Source organism: Schistocerca serialis, chromosome 7 (genome assembly GCF_023864345.2).
Source record: "Schistocerca serialis cubense isolate TAMUIC-IGC-003099 chromosome 7, iqSchSeri2.2, whole genome shotgun sequence".
In the NCBI taxonomy this organism is placed as follows: domain Eukaryota; kingdom Metazoa; phylum Arthropoda; class Insecta; order Orthoptera; family Acrididae; genus Schistocerca; species Schistocerca serialis.
Window position 1 is genome coordinate 168,859,788 of NC_064644.1, and position 27,036 is coordinate 168,886,823.

The following is a 27,036-nucleotide window of genomic DNA, read 5'->3' on the forward strand; positions in this document are numbered from 1 at the left end:
TTCCTACAGTTTTCATTTCTTTTTCGATCTTCTCTTGTACATCCTTCCATTCTTCGTAGAAATCTCATTTCTTGAGCCTGTATCCTGCTTTCTTGGTGTTGTATTATTGTCCATGCTTCACTTCCGGAAGTATGGGTTGGTACTGCTATTGTTTTATAAAGCTTCAACTGGGTTTGTTTTCTGGCTTTATTCTGCAAACTTTTTACAGTGCTTCCACGTATGGAAATAAATTTATTTAATTTTGGTCCACGTCATGGTTATATTCGTAACTGATATCGCATAGTGTTTCGGGGAAATACACCATGTTTGTCATACGTGTTTGTGTTCGTTGGGTTCGTGGTTATCTTTTCCACATCTATCACAATTCCGGTGTTTGTGTATAGTGTACAGACTCTTAATAGCGTATATGAGGTGAGATGGACAACCTCATTCAGCCATGATATTCGATAGCATTTCTCTGTTCACGTGATCGAAAGCTTTCTCAAAATCCTCAAAAGTGAAGTAGGTTTCCCTGCTGAACTCCCGTCTCTCTTCTATCTTGTTGCAGTGTAAAATAGTTGTCAGTAGTTGGTCGTGTTTTCTAAAAACCTGATTGTTCTTCAGATATTAACTTTTCAATGATATTTTAAATTATTGCATTCAGAATTTTGACATATAACGTATAGGCTGAATCCAGGAAGCTTATACCTCGATAGTTACTACATCTATTTTTATCGCCCTTTTTAAAGACAGAGATTACTTTGGCTCTAAGCCAGTCTTTTGGTACCTCTTTATTTCTCCAACACTGATTAAATGTCTGAAGATGTCTTAGATGCAGGAATACCCCTCCCTATTTCCACAGTTTCCGGTTAATCCATCTACTTTTTGGTAGCTTTTAGAGCTTCCATCATTTTTCTCTTATCAGTATAGTCCAGGCCTTTTGTGTCATGTAGTTCAGATACTATCTGAATTAAAATATCATCAGACCACAATTTTTTATAGTGAGCTGTGCATTGGTTTTCTCTTATATTATTAACACGTATACGATCATTTTTTATATGTTGAGTGATTTCGTCACTTTATAAGCGATAGTTTGTCCGCGTGTAAATTGTGCTCTCTATTGATAATAAAGCGTCCCCATGATTCTGCGTGCGTTTTCCGATTTATGTATTTCGCATTATTTCTTTTCCCTTTATATTCATTACAGTTCTTATTACTGGGATTATTTATGTAAGTCTTGAAAGTTTCTTGTTTTTCTTTAATTGCTTTTTTCCATCTCTGGCGTCCAAGTTCTTACTCGTCTATGTTTCTTGTGTTTCGTTTTCTTCCCCAGAACCTCATTAGCTATGTTCGATACGGCTGTTTTTAAGTGTTTCCATTCTTCTCTCAAGTCTTCTACCACTTCTAAATGAATATGTGCTGATCTTTTTATTGATATCGCCTTAGCAAAATTGCTCTGTTTTGGGAAAACAGTTTGTACCATTTGTCGCTTAAAAATCAGCTTCTCACAGTTTATTGGTAATGTTACTATTGATAATTTCATTCCAGCGGAAAGAGTAAAGTAGCGCATTTATCAAAATATTTTTGGGCTGCGTCATCGCGTTTACATGCAGCGTGCACTAACTGTAGTCGCAAGATCCCTTAGGGTAAATGTTCCTCTTAAGATAGCTTCTGTACGAACCGTTTGACCTCAGTCTGTGAGAACATTCCTGCAGAAGTCATCGTCCGACGCTTTGTTTGTTGCGTTATGGGTTTTGGAATTTCGTAACAGTGGCGATTAAGCAGCTTACGATAGTTTTCAAGTGATAATCTCTGACCCTGACATTCCAATTACTCCTCTTCTGTTATGCATATCCAGATGTTTCCATCTGAGATGCCCACTTACCGTGCTGACAGAATGCAGTATATGGCGCGAAAAGCTAATAATGAGGTGGTTCTGTTACTAAAATAATAAAACAACGGAGCTCTGTAGCTTTTGCTTATTTTTCAGAAGGGGAACAGGATGTCATCTGCATTAGTATTCGTAGCCACTGATTTCATTAACGAGTGGCATATACTTGGCCATTGGAAATCATATTTCTTCCGTTTGTTCTCTTTGTTCTTCGTCTTCGTACTTTTTCTTTTTGTACCCCAGTAGGCAAGGAGGACCGTCGAGAAACTCTGCTAAATTCCGTTGAGTTGGGAGTTTGGCAGAGGGAACTCCGATTTGTATATTTGGGAAGGAATTAGCAGTTCCGGCCTTTGGCTGATAACCAAAAGAAACTTCTCTTGTTGGTACCAGTGGACTTGAACTAGTAGGTAGATTTATAGGACTGAGAAAATACTTGTACATGTGGAAAAAGAGATCTGTTGCAAGTTGGTAACTGATATGCTTTCAGTTGTGCATATTTGTGCTAGCTTTGACCTCATACCAGCATCCATAATATTGTGTCTAGATCACTGCACACACATATAACATTCAAAACTGGCAGTTGTATATATTTGTAAATTACGGGTGGCTCTATGGTCGTGAACACACAAGTAAAAATTTAAGGGAAAGATAATTTAATGAAAAGTCTCGCTTTAAAATGACAGATCTGTAAATTATGTAATGATAAAACGTACCACCTTTTCTGCTCGCAAACGCGGGCAGCTGCGTTGCACGTTTGATATTGCAGTAACACTCTTCGTTGTTGCCTTCGTTAATAACTGTAATATTACAACTACACTTAAGGGAAAAAAATAGCAACATCAAGAAACGAGTAATGTAGAGTAATGAAATTTTGGGAATACTTTTGTCTCGGTAACATATTTAACTAATTAGCATTGCAGAATCACACGTTAACGTAAGTGCGAGATAAGCCATTGCAAGTGTGAAATGCAGTTAAATTAATAATCGGTGTAACTACCAAAATGTTGAATTCAAGAATGCAAACGTGCGTGAATTGTGTCGTATAGGTCTCGGATGTCAGTTTGTGGTGTGGAGTTCCTTGCCTGTTGCACTTCGTCGGTAACTAAATGGACGGTTAACGTTGTTTATGGATGACGCTGGAGCCGTCGTCCGATAATGTTGCATACAAGCTCCACTGGAGGCATATTAGGTAATCGAGCAGGCCAAGGCAACATGACCACATGCTGTAGAGCGTGTTGAGTTACAACAGAGGTATGTCGGCGGGCGTTATCCTGTTGGAAGACAACCCCTGGAATGCTGTTAATGATTTGCAGCAAAACAGATCGAATCACTGCACTGACATGCGGTGCCTGGGATAACCACAAGAGTGCACGTGCTGGCATACGAAATTGTACCGCAGACTCTAAATCCAGGCGTAGGTCCAGTTTGTCTAGGCCGCACACAGATTGTTTGCAGACGCTCACCTGGCCTCCTCCTTACCAACAGACGGCTATCAATGACACCGGGAAAGAACCACCTTTCATCAGAAAACATAACAGACCTCCACTCCACCCTCAAATGAATTTTCACTTGACATCACCGAATTCGTAAACTGGTAGTTTGGGGTCAGTGGCATGCACGCTATAGGGCGTCTGGCTCAGAGGTCTACCCTCCTGGTAGTGCCATGTAGCTGTCCGCAGCCCGGGGGCCGAACTGCACAAGAACCCTGGGTTCGGTGTGGGGGCGGCGGTGGGATGAGTGGACTGCTATAGCCTGTTGTGGGGTTGTGAACCACTGAGAGCTCCGGCGAGGACGAAGCCTCTCCGTCGTTTCTAGGTCCCCGGTTCAATACACACACCCTCTGCCCAGCGACATTGGTAAGGAGTACCCTCTGCCAAGCGACACCCTCTGCCAAGCGGCGTCAGTATGGGGTACCCTCTGCCTAGCGACGTCGGCGTAAAGGATGTTTTTCCATGCAACACCAATACTACGAAGTAGATAGAAAAGGACAGACAGAAGAAAAAGAACAAACAGACACGAGGGTTGGAACTTAAATAGTGGCAACTATTTATTCACAGCCGATACAAAAGTGTTACATGTTTGCATCTGTTACTGTCCTTCAAAGTAATCACCAGCGTTGTGTAGAACCCGTTGCCAGCGATGTGGAAGGCGTAGTATGCCGGTAGCAGAGCCTGTTCTGTTGATGGCGCGAATGGAGCGGTCTAAAGTTATGGTGATAATCTTGTACGAATATGATGGTGTTATCCTAACGCATTACTTTCTTCCACGGCAGACTGTCAATGCACAGTATTACTGTTCGTTTTTGGAGCATTACCTGCGACCAGATTTGCGAAAGAAGCGGCGATACTTTCTGCGCAATCCACCCATCATTTTGTACGACACTGTGCGGGCGCATATAGCGCAAGCTGTTGCTGTTCTGTTCGGTCGATGGGACTGGGCAGTACTGTACCATCCACCATACTCCCCGGACTTAAGTCCTTGTGACTTTGATTTGATTCTGAAGTTGAAGGAACCACTTCGTGGCATTCGCTTCAGAGCTGTTCCAGAGATTCGACAGGCAGTAGACCGCTCCACTCGCACCATCACATCGCTGGCAACGGGTTCTACAAAACGCTGGTGACTACTTTGAAGGACAGTAGCAGGTGCAAACATGTAACTCTTTTGTATCGGTTGTGAATAAATAGTTGCCACTATTTGAGTTCCAACCCTCGTATATAGATGGGGAAAGAAGTTATAGTCACAGTATTTCACATAATATTACAATTCACATAGTTTTCATTTAACCGCTACATACACTGCTTGTTATATTCCTAATCATAGTTTCAGATAACTGTTTAGACAACATTCCTATAATTCAGACTTCAAATAATTTGGACTGTGACTCGATCCAGTTAGTCCAATTAGTGTGATTTTGCTAGAGCTGTATTTTCTGATGGGAGACGTTTTCGTCGCGATAACGCTCCGGGAAAAAAAAAATTAGAACGCCTTCTGATCTTAGTCTCACAGACAAGGTGTAGAGGTCTGTCCTACGGAGGTGTATGGAGAACACGCCGTCATGGAAGCTCCTCCTTATAAGTACATTTATGGTCCACCGTCTATCGCATGTCCAATCGGTAAAAAAGGTCTTGGAGAGAGGCGTGACCGGGAGGGGGGGGGGGGGAGAGGGGGGGGGGGGTGTCATAGTACTGGCTACCCACAAATTCTGCAGTTCAGCCTGAGACGATTCCCGCAGAACGATGCCATTGATCGGAGTTCTACGTAAGTCAACAGGGTGGTGGAGGTCGCCAATACAGACTTGGCCATAGTCCAATTAGGCGACTGTTCGGCGAAATCCAATATTTGTACCGCAGCCCGTGTCCAGTGTCACGCACGTCCCTGCCTCTTCCGTTCGTCTTCTCGTGCAGATTTCCTTTTGGAATTGCTCAGAAGTTAAATTTTGGAATTTTTGTACAACCCTTGAAAGTGTAATTTGTACCTCCTTCTTTTTCTGCACTTTCTGTAGTTGGTTAGTTGTGGTCTGGTACAAGTGAAATTTATATCATAAATAGAATTTTTCGTCTTTTTTAGCAGAAGACGCCAGTAGCAAAAAAACCTTACACTCGATGTACCGAAATGATAAAATTATAATCTTGAATCGTCCTTTTTTATTTGACTTTCAGTGAGGTTTTCATTACCTAACAAGGAGACATTACGAATTGGCTGTCCTCGGCTATCTTCGTAACTTCAGTTCCCTAAAGTAGTAACACACACATTTAGAAACGTTCGTAAAAATCGAATTTGAAGAATGTTAAAACAAAACGTGGAATGAAATACTTTATTTCTAGAGAATACGCATAAATACAAAAATAGCATTATAAGCAATATTGTGCGTATTTGTATTTTTTCATTCTGCTACAAGAAATTTCGAATTTTTATGGCAAATTTTAATTTATTATGGATATTCTCATTGTCATGCAGTCACTAATTATTAAAAATGCTACTTTTATTTGAAAATTGTCATTCAATATGTGTTAACTAATGTTTCAGTTGTATAATACAGCATTCAAACAAACGAAAAACAAGTTGCAGCTACCCGGACTCGAACCAGCAAGATCGCGATTTCAAGGCGCTATATATGGCTGTGTTAAAAAAGAAGTGCGTCCTACTGCGTCTGGCAATCGACGTCCGGGCATAGAACATTAAAGTACGAAGAACATCGAGGAGTGAAAGACCGTCAGGTCTCAATGTAAGGCCGTCATAAATATCATAACTGACCAAAGAAGACTATACTGGAATGCGAAGATGAAGAAACAAGAATTGAAGCTTCGAAAAAAGTATTACCGCAACTGTGCCAGCCGAAGCAGATGTTTTATAAACAGTGGTTAGTAAACAGCAAATAAAAATTAGCCAGTTGAGAAGGAGCTATCGTGGTGCAGCTCCAAGGAGACAGCCAGAAACGACAATGAATAGCTTTCACAAGTTTTTAACTGTACTACCACATTTTATTACCGAATATAAAACACAAGAGCCAAGCCACATACCAGTCTTAATTGAAGATCTACATTGGGTGGTGAATTTGGAGACGAAAACGGATAACGAGTCCGCGTTTATGCAGTAGAAACCAACTGAAAATATTAAATGCTGTCGAAGTACGGAAAATAGTGAAGTTTAACCATATCGACGGAAAGCGGGCTGTGTGAAACGGTAATGGTGTTAGCAGTAGCGAGTGATCAAGTGAATGCACTGCCTACTTTCTCTAAGAGCCAAAGCGTGGGTCTTTTTGTGTCACAGACGCCGACACGTAACGAACTTCGCCGCCTTGAACTGGTTAGTCTGTGCCAACAACCTCTACTGGTTTATCCTGTTCAGTCTGGTAATTCCATGATCAGTACTTCACAACATTCGGATCCACACGCTCTCTCTGCAGCCTCTCTGGACCCTGAGTAAAACGTACGAAAGAAGAGGAGTGTACAGCCTTTTTAAATAACCCAAAGAGGAACATAATACAGAGTGTATTACGTGGTTTATCCTTGGACCATATTTTTGAATTCATCTTGTTTAGAACGAGCAGTCCAAAGGGCGGTGTATCCGGAATTTAGATGATGAATCACGGGTTCCCAACTTATAATTCTGTGAATTCTACGAAACCGATGTATCACTATCCAACGACTAATGATTACAGAGTTAGTGAAAATTGGTGACTACTGGAACCAGCGACGATTGTAGAGACAACACTGTTCCGCTTAAATGCCCGTACCTCACCGTCGAAGCACCAGTTTGCTACTTATCACCCTTATTATTCTTTCATTTTAACATTGGGACTACACTGCTGAATTAATCCAGACTGAGGGACTGTTGCCAATTTCGCTCTCTAGACATTACTAGCGTCTTTGCCAAAAAATATCGTAAATTTGCACCGCTCATTAAGTGCTACGGTATGAATTTTATGGAACGTTTGATTAATAATTGTTTGTTATCAAAGATTACGTGAGGTACTTACCGCCTCTGATCACTCATGTTACCAATATGCAATGTGTCATCAATGTATGACTAGAACTGAACTAGACGTGATTGTCCAGCATACTCTGCTATGATTGGGACTAGTGGTAACTACATTTCCTAGAACAGCTTCAAACTTTATCATATCGGTCATATTTCTGGTATTTAGATGGTCATAAATTCATTTTTTGTGTGTGTGGACATCACATGCCTGCAGATTTTCTGAACATTAAAATCCATGCGCCACAGTAACAAAGCACGCCACCAGAGAAGCCGAAACAAAATGGCGCCATCCGTTAATAAATTGGATATGGCTCCTCTCTAGCTGAAAGCGACGGTACTGTGGCGTGGGGATTTCTGTGTGTATCAGGCCTGCAGACATGCACCCGCAAATATAGGGGAGATCAGGATAGTTGATAGAGATTTTGGTTTTTGATTTTTTTCTGCATTATTCGGAGAGATTCTGGTGAATGCGGCGGATAGCTTAACTTTTTGACTGCAAAATCATTTGGGACCCATTTGTTAAGTACTCGTTTAAGTTACCCAAAATCAACTTTTCCTAAAAGCTTGCAACTAAGCCAACTAAACAGTTCCTCATGAAGATGTAAGACTTGAACGAAAATCAATTCTGCCTGAATGTATAAAAATCGCTATGAACTTTGAAACAAACTATGAAGTCTTGACCACAAATTCTGTTTAATGTTGTAGCTACCTATAGTTGTTCAAATAGGATAAGTTCTGTATTTTAAATCCACCGCGAATGTAGGAGTTGGTCGCTCGTTTATTTGAATAAGTAGGTACAAATTCTGCACACTTTTACTTTGGTCGTGTCGAACTGAATTATCTTCGTCTGGCCCTCTCCGGTTTTTCTCCTTTTTGACCTTGGTGGTCACGCGAATCTCGTTGCCATCGGTTTCGACAGTCTTCCCACGCTACTCACCGGCCGGCATGGTACTTCACGAAAACAAAGTAATTTATAAGGCATTATGAGTGATCAAGAGACTGTTGAGATTGTGGGAGATTCGTTGTTGGTATCATTCGATGTGACCCGTTGGCATCTTTTTGAGGATCTTCAAGGTTAATGGGAATTGTCAAATGAGAACCCTCACCATACTCTTCGCAGGAGGTTGAGAGTGAAAGCTCTTCGCCATGGAAAGATTCTTTAACCTCTGAACCGTCATTAGGGAAGTCCTGCCTGTCGTTACTTTCGCCATAGGTGGTGTCTGACACTCGGTCGTCAGAATCCGTAGTGGAAAATTCGAATTGACGTTTTCTGGGAAGTTCTTTCTCATTCGACTTATCAACCGAAGCCATGTCACCTTTCGTGACCGCACTTGACTTTTCTTCATATTGGCACTTTCAGCCCCGATTCTATTCTTGATGGGATTGTCTGTTATAATAGAGGTAAGTTTTATTTTTTGGCCGCGATTGGATTGCCGTCGTGGCCTGACGTTGGGCAAAGGGCAAATTATTCTGGGGTGATTGTATCTATTAATTTTTTAGAGAAAGTGTTTATTTTTCAATGAACGGTAATGGAGAGGATAGTTGATGTAGGTGTGGGGTGAGCGGTCGCGCGGTTCCAGACTGTAGCGCCTAGAACCGCTTGGCGTGGGGTGAGTAATCAAAGCTGTGCCAACTGATGACATACCCAACTATGACAACGACCCCCAAAGGGATATCAGAAACAGAATGGATACCACACAGTTCTGAACATCAGACACAAGAGATTATGATACAGGCAGGCGTCAATTACACTTACACAGTTCTGAACATCAGACACAAGAGATTATGATACAGGCAGGCGTCAATTACACTTAGTCACCCTTTGGGAAAGCGCCATCAGTAGCGCCTCAAATTGATCTACAGATTCACCATATGAAAAAAATTTGCAAAGACAAAATTTACTCTGCGGTTGGAGAAACGCTGAAAAAAGGGTCCTTCCTTCTTGAAGCTTCCAGCCGAACTGAAGTTTCGGTGGATGGTGCACCTTTACATACGCGCCTCACTATTACGGTGACGGCACTCTAGCTTCACGATGGTGGGAAATAGAAGCAGTGTGCCAAACAGCCACTTATGCGAACTGACTCTGGTCTCTCCTATTTTAAACGTTGATTACCCTTCGTATGTGGCGCACTATGAGACTGTAATTAGGTTGAGACATCTTAGCCCATAACTATTAACTGATCACCCATGCCATGAGACTACATTGCCCCCTTAAGATGAACGCCTTGCCTTCTTTTGGTGTTAAGCATGCTTCATTGGTTAATTTGTCATATGGAAGATGTACTGGGTACGACACGAATATGTTAGGAAAATCGATCTGTCACTATGTGCATCGTATTAAAATATAGGCTGCCATTGTTGTATTTTGCAAATGCATTTTTGCAGTAGATTACAGTCACTGAAAGTGTGTCTAAGCTGTGGTTTCGAGTAACAAAAATATTTTCTACAAGTCTGAATTCGAATCGTGGACTTAAACAGCAGTATGGATATCAAAGCTTTTGCTACAGGGCTATTCCCACTTCGCTGCCCTTTAGGGAATGCGATTGTTGACATTGATCGACAGATGTGAAAGTTTGTATAAGAATTCCCATGGAGAAGTTTTTTCAGGTACATGTGTTATGTGTGAAACGAATGGATCCGGAAGGAAAAGTTGCGCTAAGTTGTATGTTACACAAATGCTGCTTTCGTAGAGACTGATACGCTACTGGTTACAGCGCTGAAGCAGATCTGGAAATCAGAAGGAACTATGTAAAACCGGTGCGACATGAGTTATATTAAAAAACCTGTCCAACAGTTGCTTTTTACGTATGATCTTGTCACACAGCTTATCCCCTTCAGGATTAATCTTTTTTAAAATTCTTAGTTATTTTGATGTGTTCCCCAAAGTTAACAATGTATTGGACATACGATGAGTGTCTTAAAAGCAAATCCTTCCGTTTAGATAGTTCCAGGGGAAAATGGCAGTAGCAACTGATTGATGTAAATGAAGGGTCTCGTGACGTGTCAGAAATCTTCTCGGACTTCTTGCCGGATCAATGCACAGTGTGTCCTCGGGTTTGTGCGGTAGGCATATTCTCTCCTTCCATCTTTTGACAAAGAAGATGGAAGAAAGGAACATATCTTCCACTGCGTCGCGAAGATTTCGGTCCAACGTACGTGTTACAGTAAAAGCACTTTGGAAATTTAAACTCTCCCTCCCTCCCTCCATAGATTTTAATGTCTCGTGATCGTGGAGAAAGTCTCTGATGACATCCCAAACTCGTAAATCGTCACGTCTACATGCTATTGCACAAGAAACTCAAGAAACTAAACTGCAGTGAACTCGCTCTCTTGTATCATGTACTGTTAATCCTTCGTTGCGTAAGAGTTGCTGCTGCTGGTCTGATACTTGCAGCAACAGCTGCAAATGTCACTAGAGGGTCTGCGAGCCTCTTTTGCACTCAGTGGCCTCACATTACATTACATTAGTTGTAGTCCATGGTACATTAGTCGTAATCCATTGAACCGACAAGAGTGGCCTCTGGAATGTGGAAAGAAGCCAAACATATACATTTGATTTAATTCAAGTGCAATACTGAGGAATATGTCCGTGTTACTGTACTGCAGTGCTAATTCTAATTGTAAACTCTTCTAAAACATTAAACATGAGTTTCGGAGAGACACTCCACAATGGAATAGGAGTCCCCAACAAAAAATTCAATCTTAAGTCCACCGCATTATTTACACGACATTTAATGTGCTGGCAGGTTGTTGAATGCCCATTTATCTGACATTGTTATTGGTCTTAAAGTTATGGATTTCATTGTTTTTTATTTTTGGGAAAAGAAAAATATTGGTAATGACAAAGAACACTCATCATTGTCCCTGTTGTCAAGTAGTTGTCAAAATACCCAGTTTTTTTGAAGAGATGTCTACAGGATGTTATAGAATTTACATAAAATATAATTTTTATAATGTATACGTACATTATTTCATAATGTAACACTACACATACCATCAACTGACATCAGGATCACAGCGACGATGTTTGGTATCCATTTTATGGACCGCAAATCCCGTTTACTTGTCTAATAGTTGTGTGCGTCTAGTCGATGACGCGTCTTTCGAAGAGGTCTGCCAATGCGGATGTTTACTTCTTCCAGAAAGATATGGAGCCTGAGCGTTAAATTGAAAGTCCACTTATTGTTTGTATATCTTCCCAGAGGAGTGCTAAATGAAGTGTGTGACAGTTCTCTTCACAGCGTAACTGAGACGACAGTTACGGCGAAAACGCCTACAGCCGATAGCAGTTTTGATCATCCTTAGCATCTCCTGCTGTTGTGCCCGCTGAACACCCTGTTTAACACTGCAAAATGAAAAATGGTATGGACTGCTGTTACTTCAAGCTAAAATGAGCGCACGCGTAGAGATAGCGGCAATGTGCCACTGCGTCAAATAAATCCTGCCTATCTGTTGTTGCAGTGATGACAGCATTTGCATTAAGTACTTTCGCTGCGTGGTTTCAGAGGATGACTCTGTACACCTGACTTTAAGGAGACGTAATGGCGCGTCTTCAGAAGATCGGTCAGCTGTATTGTTCCCTCAAATTTTCAATATGACATTTTGGCGGAACGCAAAGTTGATGATGCTTAATTGAATATCATCATTTGGAACTTGTGGTGGTGGTGGTGGTGGTGGTGGTGGTGGTGGTGGTGGTGCCATTTTTCTCCTGTAGCAGCAGCGCTAATGTTTGCAGACACAACATACTCTCGAAAAGATGTGCACAATGATTAAAAAGTCGTTCGTGTTTGAAACTGTCGTATTCGGCCTTAATTACTTTTAGGATCCTTACATAACTAACAGTGAGCGGTTGTCGTCTTAATCTTAATATAAGAGTGATGTACAGCGCACAGAATTTGACTGGCTTTTTTAAATCAGTTTTGTCACAAGGTAACCAAAATTAATTCCGTAGAAACTCCGGTCTTGGGCTTTGTTTTACATTCCTTCGTAACAACTTCATTGACTTCCTTGGTGATGAACTTTCAAGTAAATAATTGTATATGCGCAGCGTACGCATCGACCATAAAAACAATATTTTCATGCTGTGTGATACCTTCTCAAAATTTTTCGCAGGTAAAATTAATTTCTCTGCCTGCTAAATTAAATTATTTTCAAGCAAAGCGGGAGGACACGTAACATGATGATTATGATGATGATGATGATGATGATGATGATGATCACCATCACCACCATCAGCATCATACGAACGTCATATCTTCTCGATGCATTCACATTGCTTAAGAATTTTTTTTATCGAAATCAGCTTCCGAACTAGTGAGTGGTACAGATATGCCGTAGAACTTAGTCATTTGCTCTGATGGAATTAAAGTATTCTCTGACTTGTGAGCATTTAAGCAGAGTAATTTCCTTTCGCAAGATAGATCATAATTTAATCATTGTGGTAGTACTGAGGATGAAGGACAGAACTACAGCTTAGAAAATACGAGGGCTGTTCTGAAAGTAAGTGCCGGTCGTTAGCGAAATGGAAACCACTGAAAATCCGATGAAGATTTGTATAGATGTATTGGGCAATGCCTGTAGTAAGCCCGTCGATCACGTCCCGTCGCTCTTTTCACTTCTGAGCGCATAGTGAGCACGTAAAAATGACTAGAAAACACTCTCCCGCGAAGTACTAGGGCCGCGTCAGAAATTGCGCTTGAAGCTACGCAGCCCACGTAATTGTCATGTGTTTCCTTCTTCAAGACAATGCTCAGCCGCGCTCTGCAGGGGCAGTAAAGTTGCCCCTGCAGCGTTTTCGATGGAAAGTGTTCTATCACCCACAACACAGCCCATAATTGGCTTCCTGGGAGTTCCATCTGTGCTCGAATGAACCGCTGGCTATGAAGACAACGTTTTGGCACTGCCAATAAGATGAAGACCAGCGCAGATAATTGGCGGAAAGCATTGGCGGCTGCCTTGTGTGATAAGGGTACTGAACAGTTGGTACAAAGCTATGACAAATTTCTAAGACGGAGCGGCGACAATGTAGATAAGTAGCTGGAAGTTGTAACTAACGGTTGAAAAATAAAACATTTCTGGTTTTCACAGTGGTTTACATTTCGCGGCCTATCGGAACTTACTTTCCGAATACTTTTGTAATTCGCAGGAAATGTCCCTTTGAGTGCTCAACCTTCCGTAAGGTACATGGTATGGGTTAGTTCGGCACATTTACGTCAAGATCGGTTCATATTTAAAGAGAGACAGCTCAGATCATAAACGACCAGCTGGTACGGGCATGGTCGTTAGCTTGGGACAAATGCATTACTTGTTGCTACCATTAACATGACACGCAAGGGATGCCGCAGACTGCAACGATAGTCCCGTCTTTGATACACTAACTTAAAGGACCTATCCTATAATATAGTTTAACATATGAATCTTCTCTGCCGTAATGAGTCCGCACAATTATTATTAAAGCGTAGGTGGCTATTTTTGCACATTAGACCGAATATTTTTGTTTTGCATACACAATATTCCTGTGACTCGAGTTTGAACACGCACACCAAGACATTGAAATTTGATGCTGTTATTTGAGTATGGGGGACAAAATTTCGCCTATACCGATGTGTTGACTCTCAGGAAAATAACCATCGTCAGGAAAAAAGTGACAAACAGAAACAGAAATAAAATTTTGCGTTTACTTCCCGAAAGTGAACGGAAAACAAATGGTACGAAGTGGAGTGTTCGGTGTGTAATTCTGTAAGTTGGCAGTTTTCGCGAAGTAACATGTAAGTAACGTAGTGGGTTTTCAAATTTGACGCTTAGCATTTTTGTAAATAGAATAAATAGCAGTGTCCGGTAGAAAAGTGTGTTTTTGATTATGCGTGTGTTTTGGTTATCCATATAGTCTATGTTCCACGTTAACCCAGATAACGGTCGCGGTTCTTGAATGCTTGATTCCAATTTTTTTTCCTCCTTACAACGAATCGCGTGGGCATTAATAATGATTTTTGAGTAATCAGCCTGCCTACAACAAACTACAGTACTGTGTGCTCGCATGTTGACTTAATCGAGGGTAGCATTCATGGTTCGTCTCTCAGTAGATAATGTCTCAGCGTTACTTGAAAAGTTGCCCGTCATTCTGGAGTGCACAGTTTTCAATAAGAGATATTTTGTTGAAAAGCATTAATTAGGGTACATTGGAAGACAGAAGTACAGGGTTAGTTACTTGTATCACAAGTTATAGGCCCCACCAACATGGAGCAGTTTAAGATTTTTATTAATTATTGCAAATGTAAAATGAACCGAGGATGTTCAGATTGTGACAGAAATATGTTGTTAAATTAAAAACCGAGTGAGGTGGCGCAGTGGTTAGCACACTGGACCCGCATTCGGGAGGACGACGGTTCAATCCCGCGTCCGTCAATCCTGATTTAGGTTTTCCGTGATTTTCCTAAATCCCTCCAGGCAAATACCGGGATGGTTCCTTTGAAAGGGCACGGCCGACTTCCTTTCCCATCCTTCCCTACTCAGATGAGACCGATGACTTCGCTGTTTGGTCTCCTCCCGCAAACAACCCAACCCAACTCTTAAATTAAAAATAAGCGCAGCTGTGTATTGCATGATGCACTTGCTAAGGTTTCAATGAAATCCTACTGAGTTCACTGTTCTATGAGTCTGCAAACTCAGACGCACGTCAGGTCTTCGGTTTATAGCAATATTGTCTTATTTTAAAGTAGTTCCGTAGTCTGATTACATTAGATTGTGGTGTTACCTGGCGCCACGTTGGTAATCGAAGATTGTGCTTCGACACCCATATCACCTACTGTGATGTTTGTCGTTACGTTGTTTTCGTGTGCCAAAGCTAACAGCACGATTGTGGAAACGACAATAGACACACTTGGGCTCAGAGTACAGTTGAGGCGTAGATTACGGCGCTGGCTCTCTGATGGATTGGTAGCTGTGACCCTAGTTCTTATTTTGATGATTTTTAAAAAGTTATATTCTTCTGTTTGTGCATTCTTTATTAATATATCGCCGGTGTGCACCGTAACACCGTTATTTTCATTTCGTGGTGTTGAAATTCAAGATGTGTTGTTTGAGATTTTACAATGAATTACAGCTTGAAATTTAATTACTGTCTGGTCGTTTCAACTGCTGTTACATAATTATTGAAAACGATTTTTTTTCTTCCGCAGGAATGGAGTCAATGTCGAAGGGTCAACACATAAGCAAGTTGTGGATCTCATTAAGTCTGGCGGAGATGTTCTGACGCTCACTGTGATCTCCGTCACCCAGCAGGTAATAGTGCATTTTGTGTGTGTGTGTGGGGGGGGGGGGGGGGGGGGGTTCTCGTTTCTTGTGAAATAATGCTTATCTTAAACAAAAAGCTTCATCCTGCAATGACCTTTGTAACATTATTGTATTCGTCGCCGCCGCCGCCACTACCACCACATCATCATCATCATCTACATCTAAACGTTGTGCCTGACGCTGCAACCACTCTCCTGTATTTTGTGCTGTTTCCTTTGTTTTTGGATAATTCTGATATTTTGTTGTTTCCAGTAAACTTTACACTGTTTCCTTTCTTGGGCTTCATTTAGTTTTCTTTTCAAAATTCTTTCTTCCAGTGTGTTTCGTACAATTGTATTGCGTCTAAATACGCTCCAAAACGTTACAGTTGCCTTATTTGAACAGTTCGTTTGAGGTTTCTATGCTCATCTATCGCGTCCAAAACATCTTTCTGTCCTACTGATTCTCATTAGGCATTCCTCTACCCACAATCCCATCACTTCTAAGTGATTTATTTTCTGTTTTCAGCAGTAACACGGAAATACATTCCAGTTGAATCTACTGATAAAGTATTTTTTAAAAATACATAATGACTTGGTCTCTGATATAACGAGGAGTTACCATATTTTGATTATGAAAAGAGAGCAAACCAATAATTTAGTAATTCACATGGTAATACGTTAACACTTGTCACATCATTGCACACATTATGTTAAAGAAACCCTTCTTCCATTTTATGGGAGTTGTAGTCTTAGAAATTGAAGCAATCAGAACCAAATCTTGTTAAGTCACTGTTTAAATATTGAAAGGAGAGTGCATGAATAGTCGCTGACTTAACTTCTAACCCTTAATGTTTGGATTTTTCCATAATAAACTGTTACAAGAAGTTACCAAAGTGACATGTTACGATTTTATTTTCATCATTCCAATGCTGGTATACACTGAAGAAATTGGATACATTATATTATTTTTTTCTCATCAAAATAATGTCAGTCAATCTGCTACATCATCTTCCACATCACTTCCATCGTTGTTGTGGCCTCCTGTCCAAAGACTTGTTTGATGCAGCTGTCCTGTACAAGACACATCATCTCTGAAAAACTACTGCAAGCTAAATACTTCAGAATCGGCATATTGTATTCATTTCTTGGTCTCCCTACGATTTTTACCCCCCCCCCCCCCCCCCCCGTGGTCTCCCTATACGATATTAAACCCCCCCCCCCTGGTCTCCCTATACGATTTTTATCCCCCCCCCCTCCCCCCCACTTCCCTTCAATACTAAATTGGTGATCCTTTCACCTTTCCTATCAATCGATCCCTTGTTCTAGTCAGGTTGTGCCACAAATATATTGTCTTCCCAATTCTCGGGTTGGAGACTTTCCCTCCCGGGAACTGGGTGTTTGTGTTGTCCTCATCGTTCCATCGTCATTCATAAAAGTGGCTCCACTGGACTGTGTACAGATTGGCAATGTGTATGGGTGCTGATGACCGTGCAGTTAAGTGCCCTACAAACCACTCATCATCATCACCACCACCATCCCAATTCTGTTCAGCACCTCCAAATTAGTTACGCGATTTACCCATCTGATCTTCACCATTCTTATGTAGCACCACATTTCAAAAGCTTCTTTCCTCTTATTGTCTAAGCTATTTGTTGGGCATGTTTCACTTCTGTACATGGCTACAGTACATACAAATACTTTCAGGAAAGACTTCCTGCCACTGAAATCTATACACGATGTTAACAAATTTCTCTTCTTGCCATTGCCAGTCTACATTTTATATCCTCTTTACTTTGGCCATCATCATGTCTACTACTAAAAGAGTCTTGTTTGCTAATCTAATACCATCAGCATTGATTTAATTTGACTACATTCCATTATCATTGTTTTGATTTTGTTGATGTTCATCTTATATCCTCCTTTCAAGACACTGTCTATTCCATTCATCTGCTCTTGTAGCTCCTTTACTGATGAATCCTTCTCATGGTGTCAGCCGAGTGGTGGTGTCGTCTTGTCGCAATGTTTCAATAAGTTTCGTACCCATCGCCTTCTGGCACCAGAAGATGATGGGTACCTTATCTTATCACACATTTCTTCAAATGCGTAATCACCTGCGAAGTTAGTTGGCATATCTACATCTACTACTGTGGTGGTTGTTGGCTTCGTGTCTGTCTTGGCCATGATAATGTGTTCATTATGCTGTTCACAGTAAATTACCTCCATTTATATTTTCTCATTTTTTACTGAACCTACTTCTGCATTACCGCTATTTCATTTTGTGTTTATAACCCTGTTTTCATCAGACCAGAAGTCCTGTGCCTCCTGCCACTATAAGTAACTTCGATGTATCCATTTGCCTTTTTTTAATTGTTCTAATCAACCTTCCTGATTAAGTGACCTAAAATTCCATGCTCCAATCTGTAGAGCACCAGTTTTGTTTCTCCTGATGATTACATACTCGTGAGTAGTTCATGACCAGTAGTTCGAGTGGGAGACTATTCTACTTCTGGAATGTTCTACTCAAGAGGATGCCTTCATCATTTAACCATGAAGTGGAGCTGCATGCCCTTGCGAAAAATTATGACTGTAGTTTCTCTTGCTTCCATGCATGATTGTGTCATAAAATTTGGTACCTTCTGGCTTTGTTCCAGCAGCGAGTGATCATCATCATATTTTGTGTTCTTAATCTTCTGAAACCTGTTTGGGGTATTTTGAGCCTTATCATATGCCTTTTGTAAATCTTGAAACCTCGTTCTTCTCTTTAGAATTGACTGGGGATGATAAAGTGTTGGTGACTCGATGTAACGAACTTTAGGTACACATCCTCTTCTCGAACACATGCACCATATTAATGAAATTTCATGAACACTTCCTACTAGAACAATGTCAAAGGCATATTTCAAGTTAAAAACTTCAACAACTGGAGTGCAGTCACTTTCTCTGTTGTCAGTCGTAGGTTGTTTGACATGAACATCAATGGGATTCTTATGCAGTGAATTTCCGATCAGTTTGATCCATGTGGAAGTAATTAAGACTTCATCTATTGCTCACTTTTTCTGCTCAGTATTGCCAAAAATTCTATCAGTGGGAATGGAAGTGTGTCCTAGGATGGTGTAGTACAGATATAAACTTCCTGAAAATATACCTGAGAGAGGTACAACCAGAATGAAAACACGTATGTTTTTGCACTGTGGTGTGCAGTTATCCATGAAAACATGTAGTTCTTTGACAAACTGGTCAACTTCATCTGCACACACCATTTCAGACAGCTAATAACTTCATTTGGCGATTTTCCACACATTGTTTCAGTGGACATAAATATAGGTGCATCATTGGGAGCCAGGTTACATACACCTAAACTGTGCAGCCATAGTTGTCTTGCATAATATTCTACATCAAGAATTTTTTATAATCAAACAAATTCCACACAGTGAAGGATCTTTCTCACATACCTCCTTCACTTCCCAAAAATATGTGTAGAGATGTTCAGCTTTCTGGTAAAGCAATTTTTTTCCAATGTGACAGCAGTTTTAGCTTTCCCACTGGATGCTGTATTGTGCTGTGCTTCATTTCAGTGCAATCATTACAAATACCTCTCTTCAACTGACCAAATCATGTTGGTATATATATTATTGAACAACCAATATCTCACATCTTTCTGCAGCTCAGGATATTGATCCATGAAATATCTGTATAATTGAGACATAATCAGTTGGACAGATAGATGTTTCACACTTAGGCTTTTGGTTTGACAGTAATGACTCTCATGAGGGGAAATGTTGGCAGTAATAACATATATCGTCTGACGAACATGATCAGGTTTCTTACATCCAGGAGCACGCTGTCTTCTGCCATCCTTTGGTGAATTATCCAAACATTTTACTTTCCAATTCAGTCTTCCTGACTTCATACCATGAAGAGTGCAAAATGCCTTTATGCAGGCTGTAAGTTGTACACTATCAATTTAAACAATGGAATATCTGGGTTGGAATAGCATAATATTAGGAATAGGATACACTGCTGCTCACTGTAAAGATGACCCATGGAGTTTCAGACAGGCACAACGAAAAGATAGTTATTCGTGTACCTACTGGCCAATCAGCCAAAGCCTTCCTCGGCAAAAAAGAGAGAGAGAGAGAGAGAGAGAGAGAGAGAGAGAGAAAATACACACATTCACACAGGCAAACACACATCATGCACACTCGGCCGCCCCCGCTGCAACTCCGACTGGAGCTACATGTGTAACAGCGTTATGCCTGTCTGTGGCTCAGCAATTCATCTTTACAATGAATAGCAATCTGTCCTATTCCTAGTGTTAACACTCTCACTAGTGATACAGTAATGGTAAGTAGTTACCCTGTGTTTGGCATCAAGCTTGCAAGGACAAGCCTGAAACTGTGAAGTGGGATTATTCCAGAATAATCATAGTATTCAGTAATTATTTTTAATACTATAATGGAATTTTAATTTATGTAATTATATGTCAGTTACACAATATGCCCCCAATTGACTGTAATAATAAAGCATTGCTGGAAAAAATTAGTATATGTGGAAGGATGAAGTCAATTTTGATCCAATGATGGCATCTGCCACCTGGGGTATAGTAGATGTACTGATAGTGGTTTCAGTGTTGCCTGCCTACAGATAGCGTATTGGCGTAGTTTCCAGAATGCCATCTCTGTCTACCCTTTATTAGGGAATGCTCACAACCCTAAGGCTCAGTGTGGCACAAATGTGTGAAGCAAGCTGGCAATTGTGCCACAGAGACACACTCATGTTTGCTGCAGCCAACTGAGAGATTTTGAGAGGGGCCAAATTGTGGCCTTCCGAGTGGCAGGATGGTCCTCTTGGAAGATTGCCACAGAAGTTGGATGTGCTGAGTTGTGCAATGATGCTGGTATCAGTGGTCACATGAACATTCTCACACCAGTAGACGAGGTTCTGGATGTCCATGCAACACAGATGCCCACCAGAATTGTCTACTGTTGTAATAGTAGCAGTAGCAGATTATACAGCTAGCCCATCTTCCACTCATAACACGACATCAATGTGCACACCCTGAATGGCGCCATCAGAGGATAACTTGGAAGATCAAATGCCACACTGTGTTCTTCAGCAATGAAAGTTGATTGTACTGGCATGAAAATGATGGTTGTTTACGCATATGATGTAGACCTGGTGAGACCTGACTGATGTGTCGTTCTAACAGGCTAATGCTCACCCACGCACTGACCATGAAACTCAACATGCTCTGCAAGACATGCAGCAGTTTCCTTGGCCAGCAAAATATGTGGACTTGTTGGCAATTGAGCACATGTGGGATACAATGGGACGAGAAGTAACTTGGTGACTCATCAGCCATCAAGTCTTACAGGTTGAGTGGGCATGTCGTAATGTATCCCAGGACAGTATTCGAAATCTGTACGATCGACTGGATGACAGAGTCAGCACCTGCAGTGGTGCCCATGGAAGCTGAACCACATGCGAGTATGTGTGTTGCAGCATGGGCTGATACTTGGTTCCTCAGAACTGCAAGTGCTATTGATCTATAAATGTAATCATTCATCTATTCGATATGCACTGTTACAACACTAAATCTTGAGTGAACTGGAAACATCTAAAAGTGTGTACTAATTTTTTTCTGGCCATGTAGTTATTGTCATTATCATGTACCCTTAAATAGTTCAACTAATCAAGAGTGTAACAGTACTTACGAATGTGATTCTAAGGCGCTACCAATTCTAATGAATACTACTGTTGGACATATTACATTTTGATAAAAATAAGTCAGTAGATTTGTCTTTCTGCAAAAACCTGTGTTTTTATTTCATAACAGTGAACTTCCATACCTGTTGTTGTTCGATATAACTCCAGGGATCATGACTGTCTAGATCATTGAAGCATCTGCGGATCGTATCTTTTTGATCATTGGAGAACTTTGGTGCACACCCACATATGCAGTGGAAATCTTTAATCTGGACATTTGGACTTACAGAAGTCTCTTTATAACCTATGTAGGCATTACCTAACATACTGAATTACCAAACAGTAAGTAACGAGTCCTGAAACACATTTAAATATAAACTGACTGAAAAAAATAGCAACACCAACAAATGACTAACATAGACTAATGAAATTTCGGAGTGCATTTGTCTGTCTAACATATTTAAGTGATCAACATTACAAGAGCACAGGTTAATGTCAGCACAAGATAAGCCACTGCAAATGTTAAATGTTAGAACATAAATTATCAGTGTAAGTCTAGATTGTCAGATGCAGGCATGCAGATGTGTATGCATCGTGTTCTATAGGTGCCGGATGTCAGTTTGGGGGATGCAGACCCATGCCTGTTGCACATGGTAGGGCAATACAGGGATGGTTAATGTTGGCTATAGATGATGCTGAAATTGTCATCAGATGATGTCCCACATGTGCTCAATCGGAGACAGATCTGGTGACTGAGCAGACCAAGGCAACATGTCGACACATTGTAGAGAATAATGGGGTTGCAACAGTGGTATGTGGACATGAGCTATCCTGTTGGAAAACACTCCCTGGAATGATATTCACAAATTACCTTACAAAAGGTAGAATCACCAGATTGAAGTACAAATTTGCAATCATTGTTCGTGGGATAACCAAGAAGTGCTCCTGCTGTCATACAAAACAGTGCCCCAGACGGTAACTCCAGGTGTAGTTCCAGCGTGCCTAACACACGGACAGGGTGGTTGCAAGCCCTCAGCTGACTTCCTCCAAACCAACACGTTGCCATCAATGGCACTGAGACAGAACTAGCTTTCATCAGAAAACACATAAGACCTCCATACTGCCCACCTGTAGGCTCTCACTTGACACCACTGAAGTCACAAATGGTGGTGGTTTGGGGTCAGTGGAATTAATGCTACAGGGCACCTGGCTCAGAGCTTACCTTGAAGCAACCAATTTGTAACAGTTTACTATGTCACTGTGATCCCAACTGCTGCTCAAATTGCTGCTGCAGATGCTGTACAATAAGCCAAAGCCTTACACTGAACACAACAGTCTTCTCTCTCAGTAGTGCCACGTGGCCATCTAGAGCCTGGTCTTCTTGCGACAGTACAGTTCCATGACCACTGCTGCCAGCAATGCTGTACAGTAGCTACCAAGTCTTCCTGCAGTATTGCAAAAGGAGTATCCAGCTCCTCGTAGCCCTGTTACATGACTGCTCAACCTCAGTAACATATTGATAATGGCATTTTTGTCACCGTAAAGGCATTCTTGACCAGCATCAACTCACCACGTCCTATCTCAAATGCAACTAATACTCATGACTGTTACAGTGTGTTTTAAAGCAAACTTTATTTGCATCAACATATTGGCACCTCTAGCATCACTCTTATGTGGCTAGTATGAAATTTGAATAGGTGTCATCTTTCAAATGTAGCAGCACACCTTCCAACTATTGTTTATGTTGCAAAACTTCTTCTTGGCATCAAATTTTTTTTCTGTCCATGTATTTCTATAAGTTATAATTTTTGGTCCAAAATATATAGTTTTCTTTGTTTCCGGTTTCAACTCCTTGCAAACGGGCCACTTCCATTGGACAAGATTTCTGTGTTTTGTGTGACCGTGAATGGGATTCGTTGTAGAAGTCTCATTTTATGTGGAAATGATGTACAAGGTTAATTGCTGTCTATTCTAGTATTTTATGTGCCCCCCAGTCATGTTACCAGTATCTAAATTACTTTGTGGTGATTCTGAGTCCTCATTAGGACACTATTCTGAGCCACTACCTTCAAATAGACCCCCATTCAAGGAGTTGACTCTCATATCAGTACTGCTCCCCACCATTTTTCAATTGACAGTGAATAAACAGCTGGGAACATGCAGCTTGGCTTGCACACTGGCAGTAGCACTGCCAAACATCGTGACACTGCAGCTACTTAACAACTTGTAATCTGAAAAGGAGACTTAACAATTTCTATGTCCGAAACTAACGTCTGTTGAACATTAAGTTCACAGTTTGATGGACTTACAGCTTTCTGATCTGCAAATCGTTCAGCACCATTAGGGGACAGGTCATGAGGGTATATATATGCATATTGTGATATAAATTGGTTTTCTAAAAAAGCTTTACTTTACAGCTTCTGCTTCTGAGTGCTTCAGTTATTGACTGTATGTACCTGGAAGGAAGTGGCCATTGAATAACCGTCTTAGTAGGAAGACCAGTATTAATTCGGAAATTTTTTAAACCTGTTATTGTTTAGACCTTTTGTGATAATAATAGTATGTTACCATTGTACCACCAATCTTACAGTGAAATTTGTAGCATCAACAACAGCATTTTTATTTGCTTTCATAGATAAGAAGAAAATACCAAAGCTAAGATTTTCTTTTTGTTTCTTATGAGAATCAAATAAGGCAACGGCCTTGCCGCAGTGGATACACCGGTTCCCGTGAGAGCACAGAAGTTAAATGCTGTCGGGCGTGGTCGGCACTTGGGTGGGTGACCATCCAGGCCGCCATGCGCTGTTGCCATTTTTCGGGGTGCACTCAGCCTCGTGATACCAATTGAGGAGCTGCTTGACCGAATAGTAGCGGCTTCGGTCAAGAATACCATCATAATGACCGGGAGAGCGGTGTGCTTACCCCATGCCCCTCCTATCTGCATCTACCTCTGAGGATAACGCGGTGGTGGTGGTGGTGGTGGTGGTGGTCGGATGGTCCCGGTAGGCCACTCGTGGTCTGAAGACGGAGTGCTCATATATATATATATATATATATAAACAAAGATGATGTAACTTACCAAATGAAAGCGTTGGTATGTTGATAGACACACAAATAAACACAAACACACACACAAAATTCAAGCTTTCGCAACCCACGGTTGCTTCATCAGGAAAGAGGGAAGGAGAGGGAAAGACGAAAGGATGTGGGTTTTAAGGGAGACGGTAAGGAGTCATTCCAATCCCGGGAGCGGAAAGACTTACCTTAGGGGAAAAAAAGGACAGGTATACACTCACGCACACACACACACATATCCATCCACACGTATACAGACACAAGCAGACATTTGTGTATGTGCGGATGGATATGTGTGTGTGTGTATTTTAATATTCTCATTAGATTTCACAGATAATCACTTTTTCTTGGTTGTGTTCATTCTTTGCCAATTCATGTGGCTATATTAACAGAATAAATTACAAACAGAAACTCCAAGTTGGAATATCAACAAGATACATTCCCAGAGTGATGGACAGAATTGGCTGTATATTGTGCAAATACGGCATAAAGACGATTTTCAAACTGACAAGGAAGATGAAAGAGTGTCTTAGATCGGCAGAGGAGAAAAGGGGTCCACTTGTAATGTCGGGAATATACCATATACCATGCACATGCGGAAAAGTTTATGTCAGAATGACTGGACGATCAGTCAACACCAGGATCAAAGAACATTAGCGACATTGCAGGTTGGGGCAGGTGGAGAAATCGGCTGTGGCAGAGCACGCACTAAGTGAGACCGACTACATAATAAAATTTGCCAACACGGAAGTTCTGGCTGTAGAGAAGCACTGTCACACGCGCTTGCTCAGAGAGGCTGTATAAATACAAAAACACCCGAACAGTTTGAACAAGAAAGAGGAAAGCCTTAAGGTAAACGGATCCTGGCTTCCCGTACTGCAGTAAACGACCATCGCAGGTAGTAAGAGGAGAACTGCACCAGAAATGACCGAGGATAAGCTCTCGGACGTTGGCGCGCCAGGTGCATATCGTCTGCAGGTGCATATCGTTTCAGTAAAATCATTAGATGAACGTCGGTCGAAGAACCCGAGACAGAAGCCAATAGGCAGTTTGTCAACAAGTGGCCACGAAAGCCTTAACAATTTTGTAAGATAGGGAAAAGATGGATTGCTACTCACTGTAAAGATAACATTTTGAGTTACAGACAGGAACAACAACAACAACAACAACAACAAAACACTTACACAATACCTTTTGGCCAAAGTATTCTTCAGGGAAGGAAGAACGAAAGCAGCATCTGCAGGTGGTGGAGAAGGAGAAGGAATAGGAGGGTACAGATTGGGAGGGGGGGGGGGGGGAGAACAGTGCTGTGCAATGGTGTGTGGACGGATTAGACTGCCAACAGGCACAGTGTTGGGAGTCTGTGGGGCAGGGAAGGGGGGGAGAAATAAGGAGCGAAAAAGGGAAGGAACAGAGAAGGGGAAAGGAGAATGGGTGCATTGGCAGAGGGCAGCACACACAGGCTGAGGGTATGATAATAGAGAGATGGTGATAGGACAGAGGGGGTGGAAACTGTTGGAGGAGGATGGGGGGGACAGTAGATTACCATAGGTTGAGGCCGGGATAATTTCGGGAGTGAAGAATGTGGTTTAAGGATAACTCCCATCTGCACAGTTCATAAAAGCTAGTGGTAGAAGGGAGAATATAGATAGCTCAGGTAGTGAAGGAGCTGTTGGAATAGAGCATGCTGTGTTCTGTTATGCCACGGGGTGGTCTACTTTGCTCCTAGTGACAATATGGCAGTGGACATTCGTCCTGGTGGACAGCTGGTTGGTAGCCAAACCAATATAATAGCTATGCAGTGATTGCTGCAGAGCTGGTGTATGACGTAGCTGCTTCCACAGGTGGCATAGCCTCTGATGGGGTAGGATAAGCTGGTGACAACAGGACTGGAGTAGGAGGTGATGGATGGGTGGACTGGGAAGGTCTTTCACTTGGGTCTTGCACAGGAATACGATCTTTGAATTGGGAGTGGCATAGTGATTGATTTGGATATTGTGGAAGTTGGGTGGGTGGCCAAACACCACATTAGGTGGTGTGGGAAGGATTCTGGGTAAGGTGTCCATAATTTCAGGGCGAGATGATAGGTAATCAAAGTCTTGATAAAGGATATAGTTCAGTTGTTCCAGTCTTGGGTCCTATATGTTGACAAAGGGGCACTCCTTTGTAGCTATGTCTTGGGGGTGGTAGAAGGATTGTGGGTGTGTGGAGGAAATAGTACGGGAGATCTTTTTGTGGACTAGATCTGGGTAATAATGCCTGTCTGTGGAGGCCTTAGTGAGACCATCAGCATACTGGGGGAATTTTTGTCAGTGAAGAAATGCCGTCCCTTCCTTAGAACACCAATCTTTCAGCATAAGAAAGGATATCCATACACAGCCTCAAAACAAATCCTGACCTAATCATCATATCTGCAAGAAAATGTTCTGTGCCCCCACTAAAAGGATTTTGGCCCTCATTGACTAGCATCCGCAACCTGTTGCCTCCCAACGTCAACGTCCTTCAGACTCCAGACACACTACCTCATTTGTCATACACCTTCTGTTCACAACTACTTCAGGATGGTATTCAAACAAATCTGCAGATCAGCACAGGCACCCGCATGGCACCCTCCTATGTCAACCTGTTTAC

General features: G+C 41.5%; 1 protein-coding gene across 4 annotated transcripts in view; it reads left to right on the plus strand.

The window, feature by feature from the left end:
- LOC126412854 (sorting nexin-27) overlaps window positions 1–27,036 on the plus strand; it is a 324,126-nt gene that overhangs the window by 252,021 nt on the left and 45,069 nt on the right. For all 4 annotated transcript variants that reach the window (XM_050082713.1, XM_050082716.1, XM_050082714.1 and 1 more), the window contains exon 2: window positions 15,529–15,631. In XM_050082713.1, the coding sequence (XP_049938670.1) occupies window positions 15,529–15,631 (103 nt within the window). The remainder of the gene's footprint in view (window positions 1–15,528; window positions 15,632–27,036) is intronic.